This window comes from Neophocaena asiaeorientalis, unplaced genomic scaffold, assembly GCF_003031525.2.
Source record: "Neophocaena asiaeorientalis asiaeorientalis breed wild unplaced genomic scaffold, Neophocaena_asiaeorientalis_V1.1 scaffold260, whole genome shotgun sequence".
In the NCBI taxonomy this organism is placed as follows: domain Eukaryota; kingdom Metazoa; phylum Chordata; class Mammalia; order Artiodactyla; family Phocoenidae; genus Neophocaena; species Neophocaena asiaeorientalis.
In genome coordinates this window covers 195,861-214,391 of record NW_020173404.1, presented here as the reverse complement: position 1 = coordinate 214,391, position 18,531 = coordinate 195,861, and the positions used below count along the sequence as shown (strand labels likewise).

Here is an 18,531-nt window from a genome sequence, read left to right as displayed (position 1 = left end):
ATATTGTGACTAAACTCAAACAGGTAAACCCATTTTTTAAGAGCTTACACACGGATTTTGAATTAAACCTAGATAGCATATCATCTCTTGAGCTCTGAAAGCAGTGTTTTTAACCTTTTTTTTTTAATAATCCATATTCTCTTCTGATAAACATAAATATCTCCTGCCTACTGTTAACATTATTATCCAATATAAACTATTACAATATTGAACACAATCTTTTTCAAATCACACAACATTCCAGGATTCTGATACCTGTCCTGATTGAGAATCATTGTATTGAATCTGAAGACTTATTACCAACTTTTAAAAGTAGCATATTTTTATATGCTTTCAATGAGCTATAACTACATGTGGGGAAAAATATAAATGGAGATAATATAAAAAGAATCAACTTACATATATAACATGTTTGTATCCAAGTCAATGCAAACAACATCTTGTGGTGGGTCATGAAGATCAAAATACCTTGAGTCAACTCCAACTATAAATGGTAAAGGTGCACTAAGCACGGCTGCCAGTGAAAGAGGACAAAGGGGAATATATGGGCATTGCCACTGAAATGGAAAGATCATCTGGGAAAAGAAGTTTTAAAAAATTAACCAAGTTTTAAATTTGCAATGAGAATTAGTAATTAACTAATACTACTGAAAGGGACCATTACAGAGCATTTAAGTCTAGTTTCATTCCAAAAACTAAATGACTATATTAAACTTCATTCCAAAAACTAAATGACTATAAAACACTGATAGGCAATACTATGAACCAATGTGATTAAAATCTTCAAGAATCACAGTGATCATAAGCACAATTAAAATGCTAACAGCTCTTTGCATGTTAATTCTTCTAATGCCTATAGAAAATCCACATTCCCATTTTATGGAGAAAGTGAAAGAGGAGAAAAAATAGCCCAAAATTTTATAAAACAAACTCATGATCTTTAACTCTGACGCATTTCATTCATCTGTTAATTTTCAAGATAACCTTTGACTAAAATCCAACTAAGAACACCAAGAACTAAAAAAATTTAAATGATTCTCTTGGGAATAGTAATAGTCAACTAAAAATTTCAACCAAAAAAATTTTGTAACTGCCCAAATAAATATAATATTATCCAACTTCAGTGAATCTTGGCATCTTAAAAATATTAGTCAATATAAAACATACCTCAACAATCTTTACCAGCTTTCCTTTATAAAGCTCTACCTTAATTGTATCAATGTGTTCTTTTTAAAAGGGAAAAAAGACAAATTTTGATAAGTAAAAAAAAAAAATTAAAATTTTAATAATCAATATTATAATTTTACTCATTGATGACAAAATCTTTCCTCTACTACAAAAATCCTTGCTATATTTCAAGATCTAGTTCAATTCTTACCTTACCCATCAGTACTCACCCCAAATAATTACCTATAGCATTTACTACCTCTGCCAGTTATTCCAGATGGTTATACAGAATTGGAATTCTGTCTTCAATCATTTATTTACTTTCTAGTAACTGAGCACTTAATATGTACCAAGAACTGTTCTAGATGATGGGGCTGTAACAGTGAATGAAACAAAGATCCTGCCCTCATGAAATGTACAGTGTGGCATAAGAGCCAGCAAACTTTTTCTGTAAAAGATAAGAATATTTTATGCCTTGCAAGCCATATTGTCTCTGTCACAAATACTTAACTCTGTCTTCATGTATGAAAGCAGTCATAGGCATTATGTAAATAAATGGCCTATGTTCCAGTAAAATTTTATTTACAAAAACAAGTGGCGGCCAGGATTTGACTCACAGGCCACAGTTTGCCAACACCTAGTCTAGCAGGAAGAGAGAAAACAAAAAGAAGATAATAAATAAAATATATACCATGTGAGAGAGTGCTAAGTGCTACGAAAAAAAGAAAAAGTATAGCCAAGTAAAGGCGATTAGAGTTTAGAACATGAGAGAGGAGAGGGGGAAAGCAGGCTGTATTATTAAATAGGCCAAACAGGGTAGGCTTCAATAAGAAAGTGACACTGAGCTGAAACTTGAAGGAGGTGAGGGTTTTAGTCAAGGGGATATCTAGGAGAAGAGCGCTTTGAAGAAAAGGAACAGCTAGAGCAAAGGCCTTAAGGTGTGGGGACTGCCTAGTATGTGCCAGGGGTAGCAAAGAGGCCAGCATGGCTAGAGCAGAGTGAGCAAGAGGGAGAGAAGTAGACAATGGTATCAGAGAGCAGAGGGATAGAACCACTCGCAAAGGACCTTGCAAGGACTTCAGATTTCCTCCAGGGAAAACTGACTATCTACCATTCAACAAAAGGTACGTTACATCTCTAACTACATAAGAAATTTCAGAATAAAACTACTGGACAACAAAATATGACACCCTTGTCTTCACCTTCGACTTTTGCACGCAATCATAAACAATGTCAATTTTACAAGAATACCCATTGGTTCCAACAATTTTTGCTATGGGGCTCCATTAACTCTTCAATATTCTTTGATATTCAAATCACTCTCCTTTTGAGGAATTTAAACTGTCAGGATTCTTTTCAATTTTCTCCTCTTTAAATGGTAATTTGCCTTACTATCAAATCCTCATTTATCAATAGTTTTGCAAGCAATTCAGGCTGTTCTCCAACATCGGTTACATAAATTTCATGCAATCTTGCATTTTAATAAGATTTCCGATTTCACATTGCAAGAGACTGGGCCACAGAGATTCAGACAGAGGGGCATGGATAATCCCTAAAGTTTTATAGGAAGAAATATTTGAGCGGGAACTTTCTAAAACTGGTCAGTTCATTAACAAATATTTTCATGTTATAACAACTTTAGCTTTTACATGTAACTGTGGAGGCTTGGAAAATTAGTACATAATTAGGATCTTTGCCCTCCATAAACCATCTCAAATGGTTATTACTGTTTTCAGTCCTAGCAGCATTTCTCTGACCAGATTAATATCTTGGAGACATACCACATTTGTTGATTTAACAAGTATTTATTGAGTGTTTACTCCATGCTATTTAACTGTGATAAATGCTGAGGACACAGGAGTAAAAAAGAGACCTAAAAAAGATCCTTACTTCCATGAGAGTAAAATGGGGAAGGGAAGAGAGGAGAGTCAGCTATTTTAAATTAAACAAATAATGGAAAATAGAGTTAGAGAAATAGAACATCCAAAATTCTATATTATGACCTATAAAGCCCTACATGATCAGACCTCCTTCTAATTGCAATGGGAAGCCATCAAGAGGTTTTAAAACAGGACTTGATTTAACTTTTATTTATGCTTTTCACAATAGCTAAACATCTGTACATTATCCAATTTCACAATCACCTAGATATTCCTATACATTACTGGCTCACAATGATTAAAAGTTAAAATTGGGAGAAATTAGTCATGTAATTCATGTCCACAATTTTAGGGCAGCTGAAATTGACCAGAGCTTCTCATTTAATACAGTAAGCTTCATTCACAAGTTCTATTATTATGTAATCATATAGATTCTCTGAAGAACTCTAAAATATGAAAAATTAGAAATTGAAATTCTCTCAATAGAAATCACTTTTTTTTCTTTATATTTAGTATTTCTCTTTGCCATCCTACTACATTTATGTTAAATATTTAGTGGTAATTTCAAAGCTTTGGTTGAAGGAAATTTCCCTTTAGAGTAAAAATTCTCTGTCAAGAATTCTGCACTAAAAAGAAAATTCTATACTTACAGCTACAACAGCTTCAGCTACTCCAGTCAACACAGCTGGCCTAAGAGAATGCAGCAAAATCTTGCTCTCAAGTAAAACAAAGAGCAGCAGTGTTGCACAATTCTCAGGACCCAGATTCATTAACAAGGTGCTAAAGTTGGCTCCACTAGAAAAGGAGAGAAAAAGAGGTGATTATGAACTATTTCACCAAAAGGTGCTAAGATTTGCTTATTAAATTATTTCCTAAATATTAATAAATTGAAAATCTAATATTAATTTCAAGTCCTGATTTAGTTATCACTGAAAAGTAGCAAATTTAATAAGATGGTATAGGAGAATGATTCAAACTCATCCTTTGGCAACAAGGGCGTTTATCAGGAAAGATTTTCCTGAAGAACAGCCATTTGAGCTACGCTCTAAAGAAAGAAGGTAGGGGTTGGTGGGAAGACAACATTTGCAAAGGTCCTGAAGCAAGGAAAAGCAATTGTCATGTTCAAGAAATTGAAATAAACCTACTGTGACTAAAGCGTATTAAAGGAAGGGATGAAAACAACAAGAGATTATGCCCAAAATAAAAATATTTGCATTCTCCAACAATTTTATATTTGCATTCTCAGAAGGAAACATTGGCTGCAGTGTGGATAAAAAACTGAAAGACAAGAGCAGAAGAGTGCCAATTAAGAGGCTCATAATGAAGTAGTCCAGGTAAAAGGTCATGCTAGCCTGGACTAGTAACACAGATGAAGAGAAGCCAATAGATTCAAGACATTTTAGGAGGTAAAATCAGTTCACCTTGAACATTTAGTAAGGAACTGGATATGCGGAAGGGAGATGAGAGGAAAAGGGAGGTATTCCCCACATTCAATCTTGCAACTTTCTTTAAGTGTTCCATTTTTAAAATGCTGAATGGCCCCAGCTATCAAAGTTAGAAACATTAAGGCTATTCTTAGTTTGTAAAGATGACACAACTCTATTATACTAACCCTTAAAATATTTTAAAGCATTCTGCTCCAAGTGAACAAATGTATTATTTTATATACCATTAATTACCTTAGTGGTAAAGGTGTAGAAACTGGTTGTGAAAATATTAACGCATCATGGACTGATAGCTTAAAAAAAGAAAAAAAATGATAAATTAACCAAGCCAATTTTGAAACCTAAATATTTAGATCAAGGGTAAAATGGAAAATAGTTTAATAGGCAGACTGATACAGTTTTGGAAACATGTACTAAAACATAAAACAATAGCTGTTATTTACTTAGAAGTATATAGTTCTTTAAAATTAAATGGTTAATTCAACTGAATTTTGATTCAGTTAACTGATTAAAATACAGCTGTTTAAAAATTATGGAATAACTGCTTTTTAAAAGCCTCCAATTTATTTACTCTCTATTGGCAATTGCTTAATATATATTAATACTTGCTGAACTGAAATACATTCAAGATTAACAATATTTGACTAACACATATAATGTTAATAACCATCTTAGAAAAAAATGTTTAAATAGCTTGCCTCTATAGATTAGTCTGCAAACTGTTATTGGTCCAGGAAGAACAGTATATAAACAGAGAGAAAGCGATTTAGAAACTTTCATGGCACTCTGACACTGCTCTCATATCCAAGTACATTATCAGTGAACTCATGTCTTTGGACAGGGAATAGACCTGTTCACGTCTATACTGATCTCATATGGTAAGCTGCTTACGTCACAAGCTATATACTTATATAGGTCTGCCACTGACTGGAAATAAAAAGAAACTGGTCCTTTAACAACACTATTATAGACTGCTTCACTTCCGCCTTCCAACCATAACCAATTTCACATTTGATATTTATTAGTCACTCGAATATTAAAAACATGCCCTCAACATAATTTTGGGTTTTACATTATTAAAGTAGGCTACATAAAGGCCACACATGAACCAATGATGATGTCATGAACCAAGTATTGTAATTATTCCAATTCTGTATACCCAAAATTCAAAAAAACAGTACAAAAGAATATGAGCTAAAGATATAAAATACAGAAAATTCAAGGATTTCATGGATGCATCTTGCTCCGCCTCAAACCAAAAGGGCCATAGCATCCACATTGCAATGACTGGAATGAACATATGCAGCACTCCCTTCAAACATACTGTTTTTTATTACCTGTACCAGGATTCTTGGTCTTTGTGGTGAAGGAAAAGGGATGTTTTGCATAAAATGTGAAATGTGCCTAGAAAAAATTTTTGAAATAAAGATAATTACTTTTCTAAAATGCTTCATGGATTTTAACAGATCTTAAATACCATTATTCATCATCCTGGACCTGACAAAGCCACTTACCTAAAACTTAAGCTAAATAAATTTACTTAGTGTAAATAAATGTACTCATTCCACTATGAGTGGAATGCAACTTCTAAAATGCAAAATGTATTTCCTGATTAAAAGTCCAGATTAATATACCCTATTATCACCAGGAAAATAAGAATAACATGAATATAGTTTTCATGAAAGAAGCTAACATTTATTGCCCTGGTTATCAGTATCAGTATGGGGAGCAACTAACTGTGATATAATGAATCAAAACTAATACAGAATTCAATCTAATAATATTAATTAAATTAATATAGTTCTTACACTATAACTTCCGGCAAATCACTTGTCCTATTTCTCCACCTATACATAATAACTCAAGTCTTTCCAAAGTTTTGAGCTCTTAGGAGCCACTAAATGCAAAGTATTACTTCAACTGAAAAAAAAGAATTGATGATATACACTGATTTTTTTTCCACAAATTTCATAGAACCTTAATTTTTCAAAAGGCTGCTAACTTATTATTAACATTAAATTTACTCCAATCAATTTTAAGTTAATCTGACAGCTGAAAGTTAAATCTAGAATTATGAACCATTAGGCTGTCATTCCAGTAATAAAACAAGAAAGCTGAAACCATATTGCTACACCAAATTTTGATGTGTTTCTTCATAGTACTTTTACTATTTTATAAAGTTGATTTTTGAGCAGCATTACTTTAAAACCTACAGGTAACTGGCCCCCTCTTATCCACTAAACTAGTATGCTTCACTGATAATCTTTTTGCTATATTGTGAAATTTTGCGAAGTTTAAGAAAAATCTGTTTACACACACACATTTCCACCAAAGATCTTGACTTGCTTTGTTAGCAGGATACATGAGTTATTTACTATAATAAACAAGTCAACATGCCACTAGAAGTCAGAAAAGATGTGGTTTTAAAAAGACAGTGGTTCCACATCTATTTTTCTTGCTTACAAAACATTTCCATGATGAAGAGAATTACAAATCAAAGGGAAAGCATGTGGAGTTCTATCAATGCTAAAACCAAAACCTTACTTTTAACATCAATTAATCAATTAACACCATTAATTTCTACATCAGTTTAGAGATGTTTAACTTGCAATGGTCATTTGGATAGTTGGGGTGTGTGTGCAACAACAGCTATTTTTCTCTTGGTTATTTAAGAATGAGTAGGAAGAACACATACAATATAATGTATATATATAAGTTTCTTCCTCAGCTGAATTCTCAGAAGATTTTTATCTGGTCATCCTCACCACCACTCCTCAATTTTAAATTCAGAGTCAATGACTCAGGTGAAGAAGGGATCAAGTAAAAAGTAGAATGTGACTCTCCTTCCCTTTCAACTCTGATGCTTGAAGTCAGGTAAACAATGAAATGTACATATATACATCCAATTTTTTCACCAGACATCCTTCAAATCATTATACATACTTTTCAATGGGAAGAGGATGTGGTCCAGACACAGAAAGTTTGTAGATAAACATGAGAAATTTTCTAAAAGCTTCAAAAAAAGGCCAGTGTGAGAGTAAACAAATGCATTTGTTTGAATTGATGGATTTGGAGACCATTTTTCTCTCCACAGGTGTCAACAGGCCCAGCTGCATAAGCTGTTTTTCTGTTAGAAGTTCTCGAGAGTAAGGTTCATAAAACTGGATGGCAGCTCCATATACCTACAGAGTAAAAAAAATTCCATTGTAAAATTTGAGTGTTTTTAAAAATTAATTTCTCTTTTTCCAAAAGAAGTATTTGCTTAGAGTGCATATGACAGGTAAATGAAAAAGAAAATCTCAAACATTGTTGATGGGAATGTAAAATGGTGCAGCTATGGGGGAAAACAGTTTGGCAGCTCCTCCAAAAGTTAAACAATTACCCTATGATCCAGCAATTTCACTCCTAGGTATATACCCAAAAGGATTGAAAGCAGGGACTCAAACAAATACTTGTACACCAGTGTTCATAACAGCATTATTCACAATAACCAAAAGAGAAACAACCCAAATGTCCATCAACAGATGAACAGATAAACAAAATGTGGTATAGTCATCCCTCAGTATTCGAGGGGGGTTGATTCCAGGACCCCCAGCGGATACCAAGATCCACGAATGCTCAAGTCCCTTATATAAAATGATGTAGTACAGTCGGCCCTCCGGATCCACAGGTTGGGCATCCCTGGATACGGTGGGCTGACTATATATACACTCAAGAGAATATTATTCATCCTTAACAAGGAATCAAATTCTGATAAATACTGCAACATGGATGAACCTTGATAACATTACGCTAAGTGAAATAAGCCAGACACAAAAAGACAAGTATTATATGATTCCATTTATATGTGCTACCTAGAATAGACAAATTGGTAGAGACAGATAGTAGAAAAGAGAGACATAGGATAGGAGTAGAAGAAACTTCTGTTTAGAGTGATGAAAACGCTCTGGAAATGGCTAAGTGATACTTTTATAAATCTTTTAACTGTTTAGTCACTATATACATATGTGTATGTATATATGTCATATATGTGTGTGTCTGTTATATCACATTAACCCTTGTCTTTACAGATACAAATAACACTCTCAGATACAATTATTTCAAAGTCATCTCTGGGGTTCTTAACAAGCAATATGTCAAAAGCATCACAATGAGGATTTGTTGTTCTCTACTGGTCAAAGTAACTTTGGTAATGCTTAAGTGTTTGAAGATATTAAAATATTCATTTATATTTATTGCTTTCAATGGAAGAAACTATAAATGATTATTAAGCTAAACAGTTAGCTTACTTGTAAGCAATCCAGTCAATATAGTACTGGCCTTCCATTTAGTGAGTATTTTACTATGTTCCAGACACTCTGCTGGACACTTAACCTTAATTATCATCTTCAGTACAGTGGCTGTAAACCTGAAGACTGGAGAATGAGGACACAGATTTATTTTTGTTTGCTCCATAAGAGCCAGCCTTGGTTACTTACACATTTCAATAAAATTGGCTATTCTATCAAACTTCCTAAGAAAGTTCAATTTTTAAATTTCTACTAGATCTGTAGTTTTATTTACTTTTTACTTCCTAATATTGCTTTTTTGCCATCTCTTTTTTATTTTAAATTATCATTCTATGTTATTATTACTGTTTATACATGTTTTGAATTTTTGGCTATTACCAATAAAGTATATAAATATACATGTGTTTTGGAGAATATATATAGTCATTTCTCTTGGGATATGCTCAGGTGTATACCTGTTGGGCCACAGAGTTATTTCTTACCCTTGCTGACAATATAGAAGTTCTTTAAATATTCTGAATACAAGACCCTTATGGAATACCTACAGTATCACATTACTTTCTCCCAGCCTGGGGCCTGCTTTTCCACCTTCTTAATGGTACCTTTGAATGAACAGATGTCCTTAACTCCAGTGAGGTCCTATTATTCATCTTTTCTTTTATGGCTAGCGCTTTCTGCATACTGTTTAAACTATCTTCACTTACTCCCTCAATTTTAATGTATTATTTGTCTCATGACCCTCACTGTTGTTGTTGAGAAATTAGCCATCAATTAATAGTTATACCTTTATAAGTAAGTATGTCTTTTCTTTCTGGTTGTTTTTTGTCTTTGGTATTCTATCATTTTACTATAATATGAAAACAGGTGGTTTTATACTTTTATTTTTTTTCTGCTGAAGATTCAGAGTGTATCTTTAACCTGAAAAACTCAGTTTTTCATCAACGTTGGAAAACTCTCAATCAACCACTAGCTCTTAAAATGCTGTCTCTCCCTTTTCTAGTCTCTCCTTCTGGGGTTCATTAAATATCTGTTGGTCCATCTGATTCTATCCTCTGCATTTTTAAACTCCTTTTACGTTTTATGTATTCCTGTGCCACTTGCAAGATAACCTATTTTCCACTTCATTAATTCTTCCTTCATGTATGACTTATCTGCTGCTTAAACCATTCATTACATTTTTAATTTTATGGATATTTTCATTTCTAGACATTTGATTCTTTTTCCAACCTGTCTACTGATTTTTCAAAATATCCTGTTCTTTCCTTGATGTTCTGAGCCCCTCTATTAGGTCTTGAATCATTTCAATTATATATTCAATTTATAGTATCTTTGATATTGTTATTCTATCATTTCAATATCTTAAGGGTGTAATCCAGCTCTGTGTCTTGTTGATTCTTCCTATGGTACCTATGGCTTCTAACTTTCACTAGCATCTCATCTTGAGGCCTGGGTTTTGAGGGTATCTCTCCAGAGACTTTATATGTGCTCCTATAGACACTCCAGGGGTATCAGCATCCTGATCCCAATTTTCATGTAGACTTCTCACTTTGGGCATTGAAGTGCAAATGTAAACAGAAATGTATTGTGTTCAAATAATCCTAACATTCACATTAAACCTACATTAATCATTTTATGGATTAAAAACATGGACAAAATAGGTTTAATAAAAGAGGAAAAAACATACCTTTTCAGCAGAAGAGCCTGTGAGGACAAAAGTTGAAAAAACTGGAAGCGGGTATTTGCTTTGGGGATCCCAACATTCAATTGTAGCTCCCATCGGAAGGCAGAAGAGAGGGACAGATTCCGAGAGCGGAAATGACTCATAGTCCTCTTCTGGATACCTAAAAATTAAACCTATTGGAGAAAGGACATAATGATATTTATTTATTTATTATTTTTTTATTTTTTATTCTTTGGCTGTGCTACACGGCTTACAGGATCTTAGTTCCCTGACCAGGGATTGAACCCGGGCCCACAGCAGTGAAAGCGCCAAGTCCTAACCACTGGACTGCCAGGGAACTCCCGATAATTTTTTTCAAATAGTTACTAATTACATATTAATAGGATACATATTAATAGGATATTTTACATATTACATATTAATAGGATATTTTAATAGCACATTCTACAGAAATATTTGTGTGAAATTTCAAGATCAGTTTTTCTCTTGCCATATCAGTAATTAAAATAAATAACAAATTTACCATTTATTTTTACCCATGGACTTAAAGTTCACTGTAACATTAAAATGTATTAAATATACTAGTTAAAACTCTATTCAACAGGATCATCAATCTTAATGTATTTTCCCTACATACTGCCAACATCTTAGAGAATGCAAGAAACATACAGGGAAATTTATCAACTATTTCAGTTAGTCTTCTGTGGGGAGAAAAAAAAATTCAGGGAAGGGACAAGTGTTATGAAATAATGCCAAGGCAGCAGAAATTATCACAGCCCCTAAACTTTTCTTGAGAGAGCAGCAGTGTAAAATGAATGTAACATGAAAAGTAAATGAGACAGAAACTCTTGTTTCTGTACAGAGTTTGCGAGATCAAGGAAGCAGGAGCAGGGGGCACTGTGAGAAGCATAACAAAGACCAGAATAAAGTAGCTACATGGCATCAATTCATTAGCCTCTAATATCTCTAATACACAGACCACCCCTAGGTTAAGCACTTGAAAGTCAGTAGCAGAATTTTGAGTCCAAATTCAGTCTACAAAATTCTTTATTCTAAAATATGTGTCTTATATCAAATACCTGAACACCTTCACAAAACTTGTTTCTATACGTTTTCTTTAAGTGACACTTTCTCACCACCAAAAAGAAAAAAAAACTTCTAAGGAAATCATATATAATCAACACATTACAGCAATATTAACAGTATTACATTTTAAAGCGATACTGAAATTTATAACTGTTAATTGTTGCCTTTATTTTTATATTAAATGATTTGATACATTAGTATGAATGTCTTTATGAGGACAATTAAGATTTCTCATATATGGATTTGCCTGACTTCCCTGAAGTAAAACTTTATTCCAAAAATTGTGCGCAATAAAAAGTAACTGACACTGCTTCTTTTCACGAAGAAGTATTCCAGTGTCTCTTCTATTTACAACTGGAGCATACCTGTATTTTCAGTTTTTATCCCACCATACCAGTGGGATGAAGAGGTCACACTTAAATCTTTACAGCCCTTGACACTTTACTGTGCAGTTAAGAATGTGGCGATAGATTTCTCAAACACTTCATGGCAGAAAAGGTTCTCCTCTCTTCCATATAGCTGATTCTTTGCAACAAGGGAGAAAGGAAGCAACTCCACCTTTCATGGCAAGTAACATGTGCTTTCAAATCAGACACACAGAGATAAGAGAAGGAAATATATAAGAAGTAAAGATGTAGTTTGACACCTTTCTGACTGCCAAAATATAAAAGGTCAGAGAGTAAATATTTTCCACTCAACTATTATATCTATTAGTGTAGACTAAAATTGAATGTTTATTCCACAAATGCTTGTTTGGAATAAAATTTTCCATTTAATTAACAGTATATTTTTATTGGTGGGGAGTAATACTAATGTATCTTGTAGTATGTAATGTATTTAGGAAAACTTATGCCTTTACATGCTAAAGTTACAGATAATTCAATTTATGAATAGATCAATTCCACAGACTGTATAAGGGAGCATCCACTGTCTCTTCTAACCAAATGTTAGTGTGCAACAATACAGAGACCTTTTATTTTTCATTTACTTACCAGCTTTATATGCTATTGCATTGGACGCAGGCACAGACTTCTTATAACACAGAAACACACTGGAACCCCACTGTAAAATATAAATTAGGTTTAAAAAAAACACAAAAGAGTGATAATAAATTGATTTTGTTGAACGTCTTCTAAAGATTTTGATTATTTCCTCAAGGAAGTCTATTTAAAACATGTTTATCAAACAGACTATATATAGTATACAATATAGCAAAACATGAAACTGAAAACACTAGAAGAAAAGGAATAAAAAAACATTGCCACGAAAATTAAACTGATGCAAAGGTTGTTTCAAAAATTTTACAATTCTGTAATCATGCAGAGGCTGCCTCTATTTGAAAGAAACAGCACAAAACGTGGGTGCTGAGCCCAAACTACGGAAGACTGGGGTCACTAGATGCTATGAAGTCATCATCTCCAGAGGCAAACCTGTCTTGACTAATAGTCTTGGGTGCATGGGTCATCTCTGCCTATACCTCATTTAAGCTAATATTAGTTTCCTTTAAGTTGTTTTTCAAAATAAACATAACCCAACAGTAAACTTTAGTGTCATAAAACTATAAATCCAAAGTATATGTTGCATTTTCTTCTTCAGTAGAGCCCTTTTAAAATAAATACGAAAACTACAATATTTAAAATAAACAAATATAAAGGGTGTCTTGACCCAATCTCCCTGTAATTGTCCTTGAAGACACCACTAAAACCCAAAAGCTAACAAAACCTGTACATTAGTGTAATGTATTAACACATATCAAAAAAAAAAAAATCCCTGACTTTAAGCATCTATTTTCTGGATGAAATTATTCTAAAACATCAGGTAGCTAAGGATTTTTTAAGTTATTATGAACCATAAAAATTAGAGAGCTAAAAGTAATTAAAAAAATCATGACAATATGAACTGAGAGTAAATAATAAGCCCAATAATAGAGGTCCAAAAAACTTTTTTAAAATTTTCGTATGAAATTTTGGAAATGAAACTTTATTCTTACCATTCCGCAATTTAAGTTTTTGTCAACTTTGCAGAAGGTATGAGGAGGGGTTTCTCCCTTACTGGTTACGATAACACAGATATCAGTTACAGCCAACGAATTCTGGGGTCGAATTAGAGGAGCCCTTCGATAAGTGATAAAGATTCTTTGTGAAGTAGTTGAACTATTGTTGACATTGGCACAGCGACCATAGGGTGTGGCTTGGATCACTTCACATCCTGGAATTAGTCTTTCTTTCCCATCATATAAAACTCTGCATGGCAGGGAGGGAAGAAATAAATAGATAAGTTAACATATGTCAGGTTAAGGCTAGTTTTCTCCTTGAGAACAAAATAAATTTTTTTGGTCTCCCCTTTTGTTTCCCAAATGTTAACTGCAAACCAAAACTAAAATAATTACTTTGGGAATTATAAATCTCCTGTTTTTCAACAGCTAGAATACAATTTTAGAAGTGTAAATAGGATCAAACAACTTGATTTTATTGCTTATTACAAGAAACATATGAAACAAAAAAGGGGCAATACCACAATCATCCTCAGGTCAATTCTCAGAAGTTTTATCTAGTATTCAGGTGTTTTCACAAAATCTACCTTCATAATTCCTGTCAAAATTTCACCTTTAAAAATCCCGACTGGGCTTCCTTGGTGGCGCAGTGGTTGAGAGTCCACCTGCCGAGGCAGGGGACAAGGGTTTGGGCCCCAGTCCGGGAGGATCCCACATGCCGCGAAGCGGCTGGGCCCGTGAGCCATGGCCGCTGAGCCTGCGCGTCCGGAGCCTGTGCTCCGCAATGGGAGGGGCCACAGCAGTGAGAGGCCCTCGTACCGCAAAAAAAAAAAAAAATCCCGACTGAAACTATAAAACACCGTTTAAAGAGATGAGCTAATAAATAAAAAGTCATCTTATGGTCATAGATAAGAAGACTTAATATTGGTTAGATGTCAAATTACTATCTAAATCCTAGCTGCCTTCTTTTTTAGAAATAGGCAACAAAATCCTAAAGTTCATATGGAAATGCAAGGGACCCAGTATAGGCCAAAGCAATCTGGAAAAACAACAACAGACTTGGAGGATTCATACTCCCCCATTTCAAAACTTACTACCAATCTAGTCATCAGTACAGTGCAGTACTAGAATAAGGATAAACATATAGATCAATGGAATAACGTGGACAGTCTGAAATTAAACCCATACACTTACAGTCAATTGATTTTGACAAGAGTTGCAAGATAAATCAATGGGAGAAGAATAATCTTTTCAACAAATGGTGCTGGGACAACTGGATATCCAAATGCAAAAGAACAAAGTTGGACCCCTTCCTTACACTACACACCAGAAAACCAAAAATGGATCAAACACTTAAATGTAAGAGTTAAAACTATAAAATTCCTAGAAAAAAACACAGAAATAAATCTTTGTGGCCTTGTGTTAGACTAAGCCTTTTTATATATGACACCAAAAGCACAAATGACAAAAGAAAAACAGATAAACTGGACTTCATTAAAATTAATAACTTCCGTGCTACAAATGATACCATCAAGAAAGTGAAATGATAACCACAGATTGTGAGAAAATATTTGCAAATCATATATTTAACTAGGAAATTCTTTCTAGAATATGTAAAAAAAAAATCTTACAAATCAATATAAAAAATTACACCATTTAAAAATGGGCACAGGACTGGCAAAGGATATATAGGAATTCTCTGTACTATCTTTACAATTCTTCTGTAAAAGTAAAATTATTTTAAAATAAAACATCTTGGGCTTTCCTGGTGGCGCAGTGGTTGAGAGTCTGCCTGCCGATGCAGGGGGCACGGGTTCGTGCCCCGGTCTGGGAAGATCCCACATGCTGCGGAGCGGCTGGGCCCGTGAGCCATGGCCGCTGAGCCTGCACGTCCGGAGCCTGTTCTCCACAACAGGAGAGGCCACAACAGTGAGAGGCCCGCGTACCGCAAAAAATAAATAAATAATAAAATAAAATAAAACACCTTCTTTGTTTTTAATGGGCAAAGAATCTAAATAGACATTTGGTCAAAGAGGATATACAAATGTCCAAAAGCACATAAAAAGATCTTGAACATACTATTAGCCATTAGGGAACTACAAATCAAACCACGATGAGATACCACTTCACATTCATGGGAATGGCTAGAATAAAAAAGACAGATAATAACAAGTGTCAGAAAAATTGGAATCCTCATACAATGCTGGTGGAAATCAACAGCTCTGGAAAACAGTCTGACAGTTCCTCAATGGGTTAAACATAGATTTTCCACATGACCCAAGAGGAAAAATAAACATAGATTCTTCTCAGTATATACACAAGAGAAAAGAAAACACATCTATGCAAACACTGGTACACAAATGCTTATAACATCATTATCCACAACAGCCAAAAAGTGGAAACAATCAAATGTCCATCAACTAATGAATGGATATGTAGATTGTAGTATAGCCATGTAACAATATCATGGATCAATAAAAACAAAGAAGTACTGATACATGGTACAACATGGACGAACCTTGTAAACATATTAAGTGAAAAAAGCCAGACAAAAAAGACCATATATAGTATGATTGCATTTACATGAGATGTCCAGAACAGGTATTTCTACAGAGACAGAAAGTAATTTAGTAGTTGCCTAGGACTAGAGAGTAGGAAAGAGTATTGGAGAGTGACTGCTAAGGGTATAAGGTTTCTTTTCAGAGTGATGAAAATGTTCTAAAATGGACTGTGGCTACACAACTCTGTGAATATACTAAAGACCATTTAATTGTACACTTTAGATGGCTGAATTGTACGATATGTGAATTATAGCTCAATGAAGTTGTTAAAGCCCAAGTAAATATAACACTATAAAGCCTCCATATTTAAATCAAAATAGTATTGGCAAATGAGTAAATAGAAAGAACAATGAACAGAAATCTAGTATATGATAAAGGTGACACTTCAATACACTGAGGGAAAGATGGACTTTTTAATTTAATAAGCGGTGCTTGAATAAGCAAATTGCCATTGGGAAAAATAAACAAAATTCTATCTGTAGTTCATACTATACACAATAAGGGCTCCCAGTGGATCACATATGTAATGTAAAGAATGAAAACATACTAAAAGAAAACCTAGCAGTAGGAAAAATGTAACTATGACTCAAAATCTAGAGGCAATAAAAGAAAAGAGTAAGAAAATAAACTTCATAAAATAAACTTTACATGACAAAAAAACGCTGTAAATCAAGTCAAAAGACAAATTATAAGGGGACAGGAATGGAGAAGGGGTAAAATAGGTAAAAGGAATTAAGAGATACAAACTACTTGTAATAAGTTACAAGGCTGTAATGTACAGCACAGGGAATATAATCAATATTTTATAACTTTATATGGAGTATAATCTATAAATATTCAACCACTACACTGTATACCTTATAAATTAACATAACAGTGTAAGTCAACTATACTTCAATTTAAAAAAAAGACAAATTAATAAACTTGGAGAAAACATCCAGTGACTCTTTTACAAAAAGTTCATCTTCCTAACACATAAATATCTCATTTAAAAAAAACAAGAAAAAGACCAAAAACCTGTTTTTATTTTTTTACTTAAGCATATTATTCAGTTTATTGGCATAAAGTGTACAAACCTGTATAACCAGCTCCAGACCAAAAAACAGACAATCACCAATGGTTCTCATTATTCTCCCTTCCAATCACTACATCATTAAGGAAAACCACTATCCTGAATTTTAAAAGAATAAATTAATCAAAAACCTGTTTTTAAAAAAGACATTAACAAACAGTTAATGCCAAAGGACATTAACAGTTCACAAAAGAAAAAACGGTCCTTAAACACTGAATAAATACTTAACCTCATTAAAATTATTCTGACATACCATTTCTCTACTGTGAGACTAACGAAAATTCAAAAATCTTATCACATACTTTGTTGATGGCATTGTGGGGAAAGAAGCACTCACATACAGTGATGATGGTAGGATAAAATAGCACAATCACAATGGAGGGAAATTTGGTAACATTTAACAAAATTATGCATGTATGTATCTTTTAACCCAGCAATTCCTTTCTAGGATCTACCTGAAAATATAACTCCACAAATATGTAACAACATATGCACAACATTAATCACCAAAGCATTCTTTAAGGGCACAAGATAGGAAAGAACCCAAATGTCCATCAATAGAGGCTGGCTGAATAAAGTATGATACATCCACACAAATAAGTGTTACAAAGCTATAAAAAAAAAAAAAAAAAAAAAAGAGTGAGAAAGATCTCCATTTTCAGAAATGGAGTGGTTCCCAGGAGATGGTGTTAGGTGAAAAAACAGAGTATAAAACAGTGTACATAGTATCTGCATTTTGTTTAAGAGGAAGAAATAAAACTATACACACATATGTGTTTATTTCTGTAAAAACACACACTGAAAGGATAAATCAGAAACTAAACAGAAGGGGAGGGGAGGGCAGAAAGTATAGAGAAAGGAGTAGAGGAAACAGAAACTGAAGCAATACTTCTCTAAATATATCTTTTTATGTGTTTTGAACCGCAACAATATTTTCCATATTAAAAGAATTTTAAAACAAATGAAACACAAAAAGGAACAAATGAACCTAACTGCATAGCAAATTGGTAATATAACCACATAAAAAAACTATTTCATATAATTTTTTAACACAGTACTCTGTAAATGCTTAATGGGTTTTATTCTAGGGACAAGGAACTCAGTAACAGAATTACTATTGGTAGTAAAACTGATACTATAACTTGAGATTACCTTATGTAAATAAGATAAATAAGTAACATATTTATGATTTAGAAACCAAGATTTTCAGCATAAGAGAAACAAGATACAATCCAAAATGAGTTCAGTAAGATTTTAATGTTAAAATTTGAAGTTGAAATATGAGTATGAACTCATGATTTATATATTTATTTATATAAAAAATAGACACCTCAGTAACAATGAATCCAAATAGCTC

General features: G+C 33.4%; 1 protein-coding gene across 2 annotated transcripts in view; it reads right to left on the bottom strand.

The window, feature by feature from the left end:
• Positions 1 to 18,531, bottom strand: part of DENND4C (DENN domain containing 4C) — a 125,514-nt gene that overhangs the window by 73,194 nt on the left and 33,789 nt on the right. For both annotated transcript variants that reach the window (XM_024747153.1, XM_024747154.1), the window contains exons 3-10: positions 13,539 to 13,791; positions 12,541 to 12,610; positions 10,466 to 10,635; positions 7,436 to 7,674; positions 5,830 to 5,896; positions 4,727 to 4,785; positions 3,698 to 3,842; positions 400 to 575 (exon numbers count right to left, since the gene is read on the bottom strand). In XM_024747153.1, coding sequence (XP_024602921.1) covers positions 400 to 575; positions 3,698 to 3,842; positions 4,727 to 4,785; positions 5,830 to 5,896; positions 7,436 to 7,674; positions 10,466 to 10,635; positions 12,541 to 12,610; positions 13,539 to 13,791 — 1,179 coding nt within the window. The remainder of the gene's footprint in view (positions 1 to 399; positions 576 to 3,697; positions 3,843 to 4,726; positions 4,786 to 5,829; positions 5,897 to 7,435; positions 7,675 to 10,465; positions 10,636 to 12,540; positions 12,611 to 13,538; positions 13,792 to 18,531) is intronic.